General features: G+C 31.6%; 1 protein-coding gene across 1 annotated transcript; it reads left to right on the forward strand.

The window, feature by feature from the left end:
* Window positions 1-304: 304 nt before the first annotated feature.
* On the forward strand, window positions 305-3454 carry LOC127084582 (E3 ubiquitin-protein ligase AIRP2). The gene is made up of 5 exons (XM_051025065.1): window positions 305-535; window positions 870-1020; window positions 1533-1599; window positions 1722-1956; window positions 3141-3454. Exons 1-5 carry the CDS (start codon window positions 468-470, stop codon window positions 3349-3351), a joined length of 732 nt encoding a protein of 243 aa, XP_050881022.1. The 5' UTR covers window positions 305-467; the 3' UTR covers window positions 3352-3454.
* Window positions 3455-5084: the final 1630 nt, after the last annotated feature.

The following is a 5084-nucleotide window of genomic DNA, read 5'->3' on the forward strand; positions in this document are numbered from 1 at the left end:
ATGATCATGACATCTCCAAATAAAGTAGGAGAATCTTAAATAAAACAAAACAATAATAAAAAAAAAATGGTAGCGATTAAAACCGTTATAGTCCATAGCCCATGTATTACACAAAACAGAAGCAACAACATTATCCACAATATTAATTAGTCTCAATTTAGAAACATTCATTCACACATTTCCATCTCTATTATTACTTTCCATTGTTAATTTAAAATATCATTATTGTCTTTTTTATATCAAAGGACAAAACCGTCTTTCGATATATTCAAATCCATTCTCGAACATGGTGTCCCACTACACCAAAACCATTAGCAAATCAGGAAATGGAAAAGGGTAAAATCGTCATTACAAAAGTCAAATAAAATTTCATAATTGTAATTCATATGCATATTTATACACGTTTCGATTCTATGAGAATTTCATAAGCTGCATGCGCTAAGATATTTCCAGCGAAATTTTTGGGTATGGGAAAGAGTTTGTTTCAAGAATCTCTCAAAGCTCTGGAAGCTGATATTCAGTATGCTAATACACTGTATGATTCTCTCTTTTCATCCGTTTTTTTAGGATTGTTGTTTGAGTGAAAATTTAGCTTCAGAACCATGTAAAAAATGCTTATTTTTGTCCTAATTTCCAGATTGAAAATTGAATTTTGTTTTGGGAACAGTTTGTGGTTATCTTGCACTTTTGGGAGCAATTTCAGGGTGTTTTTGCGTTGCTTGATCAGTTTTATCTTGTTGAAAGTACCATGTTTGATTGTTATATGATGTAGAAATCTTGTCCATGATGTGTTTGTTATTGGGCTGAGTGAGGTTCAAATCCGAATTTTGCGATTTTTTTTCATCTGTTTAGTGTTATATCATTTTCAGGGCATTAGAGCATCCAAGGGATAAAGAAGGAGGATGCTTTCAGATGAGGCTATCATACAGTCCGGTGGCTCCACTTTTTCTCTCTCTTGTTCAATGGACTGATTACCGACTTGCCGGTGCTCTTGGTTTGCTCAGAATTCTAATTTTTGTGGTATATTTCATAAACCACATTTATGCATACCTGTATGTCTATTTTGAAATTTATTTTCTTTATTTATCCTTAGCACACACTTACGATGAAATGCGTGTCTGGTGTCAAAGACATGGCCGGTGTCTCCGTGTCTGAAATGTGTGTCTGTGTCAAACATGTGTCCTGTATATCCGTGTTTGAAAAGCTTGTCTGGTGCCAAACATGTGTCGGCATTCAGTTAATTTATTTCTTCAAATATTTATAGGTGTTGACATGTATGAGTGTCATATCAGTGTCTTTTGTATTAGTGTCAGATATCAGTGTTGCATGTGATGTCTGTGTTTCTCAGTGACCTCAAGTAGAGGCTTAGCGGAAGTATAGTACTGTAGTGATGTGGAGTTTAAAACATGCTGCTATTTTCTGCTATCCACAAATAACAATAATGGTCCTTCCATAATATTCATGTTTGGTACTTATATTGGCATGATCTGTTTTTAGATAATTTAACAATGTTTTATTCTACATTAATGCAGACATATGGAAATGGGAAAACTACTATTTCAATATATGAAAGGAAAGCAAGCATAAGACAATTTTATTGTAAGTTTAAGGTTGCTGAATGTATACTTATCTAGTTTCAGTATGCCTTTTTCTCTTTCAAGGTGTTTCTAGAATCTATTTTTATGTTCTTGATGATAATTGATTCTGTTCATGATAAACAGCGGTTATATTTCCTGCTCTATTGCAACTTCAGAAAGGCATCACAGATTTGGAAGAAAGGAAACAGAAAGAAGTATATGCTATTAGATACCAAAAGAAGACTGATTTCAAAGATAGAAAAGAATCTGAAATTGACATTGAAAGAGAACAAGAATGTGGAGTTTGCTTGGAAGTGAAAGCTAAAGTTGTGCTGCCTAATTGCTGCCACCAAATGTGCTTTGAGTGTTACACAGACTGGTACAATTCTTCATACTTTCCATCCATCTTAGATTCTTTCCAGTTATATTTGTATATCACAATGATCATATTTTTGACCTATAACACGAGACACTAACACATTGACACCACAAATAAGTTTAAAAAAATGAATAAATTGAATGTAATCACAAATGTCGGTGTCAGACATTGACACACTTTTTTTTTCCGTGTAGCTACAGGGTTTTAGCCATAAAACTGAGTTTGATTTTTTGGTACATAAACCAAGTTTATGTCTGACTTTTTGGGCACCCTTTTAGTTAATGGAGTTTTAATGTTGCCATTATGTTTTTGTTGATCACTTAAATGATGTCCATGATTGAGTTTTCTTTGATATCAATGAAAAAATCTTTTTATCGGTCTTTTTGAGGCAAGGATCCTGAATTCCCTATCTAAAATTTTTGTCACAAAAGTTGAAATTGAAGCCTCATGAATTCAAAGATTGTTATCCTTTTGCTTTTACTTTATCAAAAGCTAGCCATTGCTTTTATGTTTTTCAACAATGGACTTCCTCTTTGCACATTAGAGATTGGTTTGAGATTTTTTTTTAATATTTTCACTTTAAGTTATTAAATTGTTATCTTGTTTTTAATTTATGTCAAATAGTAATGCATTTTGAACACCAGACATGTGTCAGACATTTGACGTCAAATAATAAAACATTTGAACACTACACATATTAGATATTGGACGTCAACTAGTAACACATCTTGAATACTAGACACATATCAGGCATTCGATGTCAAATAATAACGTCAAATAATAACACATCTTGAACACTAGACAAGTGTCAGACAGACACATATCAGACATTCGATGTCAAATAATAACGTCAAATAATAACACATCTTGAACACTAGACAAGTGTCAGTCAAATAATAACACATCTTGAACATTAGACAAGTGTCAGACAGACATCAAATAATAACACATCTTGAAGGACACAATTTCAATCTAAATACTAGTTTTGAAAGATAAGTTTTTGAACATTATCTTAATATTTTTTAAATCCCAAGGTGACAAGTTGCACCCCTTACCTACCCAAGGCTTTTTTTGCTTATATTAGTTGACTTAACACCTTAATGATAATATATTAAATAGTAATTAGTTGCTAATTTAGTCTACATTCGTTGTTTTAGACATGACAATGCTGTTTTTTTATTCAGGTGTCTTAGGTCTCAGTCTTGCCCCTTTTGCCGGGATAGCCTGAAGAGAGTAAACTCTGAGGACCTTTGGATTTACACAGACACAAGTGATATTGTGGATGTTGGAACAATTTTCAAAGAGAATTGTAAGATTCTGTTTCTTTACATAGAAAAGTTGCCTCTTATTATTCCTGATCCCAGACATGTAGCCTATGATCCATTTTTTAGGTAAGGGTTGTCTAGAGGTTTCAAAACTCTATATTGCCCTTTCATTGTACATGTAAATCCATTTTGGATCATAATTAACATGTATATAAATTCTACTGTTTTCTTAACTCTCAGCTTCAAGTTGATATAGTTTATTTCTAACATAGAATTCAAACTTTTCGTTATCCACAACCACAGGGGTATTTTGGTTATTCAATTAAATATTATAATAATGTTCTTAGGATTGAGATGAAGAATTAAAAAAAGCACAGTAACCTTATCCTTTAGCTATGGCATTTTAATTTAATTTATCTATTATCCATTAAGTGTACAAAATGACAATGATGAGAAAGGGACTGTGTCACATTTATCTTATGTGTAGGCTCCACCCACTTGATAAGATTCCATCTTTTCATGATATTTTGATGCTTGTTTGAAAGATTGCTTAAACAAGAGGTAAAATGTCCATATCTTGATCCCATTTTGACTTTAATGCCTATTTTTTCTGCCTGCTTGTGAATCCAACAAGTCTCTTGGAAAATGAAGTATAGATATTCTTCATTCTTTTGAACTTTATTACATTATTTTTTAGATGTATATGATGTTAAGGATATATAACTCATATTATAATTGTTCTATTACTTATAAAATTTGTTCTATTACTTATAAAATTTATTACATTAGATTAGTTATAAAGTTTGTGGTTACTACAAAGTTTGTGAAATTAATTATAAAGTTGGTAAGTAATTATAAAGTTTGGGAAATTAGTTATAAAGATGTGAATTAATTAAGTCATATAATATATATATATATATATATATATATATATATATATATATATATATATATATATATATATATATATATATATATATATATATAAAAGGTTCTTACTACGTATAATCCCAAAGCAAACAATTAGCTTCCCTAGAACTACTACTTTGGTTCAAACCAATTTGTTAACTTCCAATGTTGCAACCAATAGATTGATAAAATGGGATGAAATAAACTTCCCAGAGACACGGTCTCTTTCCCAGGAAATAGATCCTGAACCTATCCTTAATAGGGATATAGATCAAATAATTCAAACTACTGAAGGAGATCTAGAAATAAACTTCACTCCTAAAAGAATAATTAGGATACCCAGATCTCTATCTGCTAGACACTCAGTTAGTGAATTTTTCATAGTTTCTAGCCAATTACCTAGACCTTCTACTTCTCAAACAAGAGAAGAGATAGAGGTCGTTGAGAATATAAGACTTAACGAAAATAGAATTCTCCAAGGAATTTATCAAAAACCTAATACTTCAAGAGTAGAATCACCTACTCCGTCAGACATGGATTTCCAGTTATAATATTAGATTACTCCCCTGGTAGTAAGATGAGACAACTCATCAATGATGAGTTTCAACATGAGAGATATACTCAATTCAGAGAATGGTTTTTAAAAAAAAATTCAAAACCCGAATTAGCTCAATTTAAAGATGAGTACTACACTCAAATGAACCTTGCGCAGGATTTCATTCCTTTTGTGAAATGGTTTGTTAACTATTTCATAAGTAAAAAACAAGAAGAAATCCTTGTTTTACAAAGACCTTTGGAAAATGTTAGAGGAGAGAAAATGGAAGCTCCTTTTCCCCCTGAACAAACGATAAGTTCGAGTCAAAATACTGAAGCTACCCGTTACCTTAACCTTCAGTTACAAAGAGTTGAACAAAATCAAGTTACTCTTAAGGAATTAAATTCCGTCATCAGGTC

The sequence above is a fragment of the Lathyrus oleraceus genome, chromosome 5 (assembly GCF_024323335.1).
Source record: "Lathyrus oleraceus cultivar Zhongwan6 chromosome 5, CAAS_Psat_ZW6_1.0, whole genome shotgun sequence".
Taxonomy (NCBI): domain Eukaryota; kingdom Viridiplantae; phylum Streptophyta; class Magnoliopsida; order Fabales; family Fabaceae; genus Lathyrus; species Lathyrus oleraceus.

Excerpts from the sequence above, each read along its gene's own strand:
- LOC127084582 (XM_051025065.1), top strand. The coding sequence starts at position 468 with ATGGGAAAGAGTTTGTTTCAAGAATCTCTCAAAGCTCTGGAAGCTGAT. Across the intron at positions 1,021-1,532 it reads TCAGAATTCTAATTTTTGTG|ACATATGGAAATGGGAAAAC; the intron begins GTATATTTCATA and ends ACATTAATGCAG. Across the intron at positions 1,957-3,140 it reads TTTGAGTGTTACACAGACTG|GTGTCTTAGGTCTCAGTCTT; the intron begins GTACAATTCTTC and ends TTTTTTATTCAG.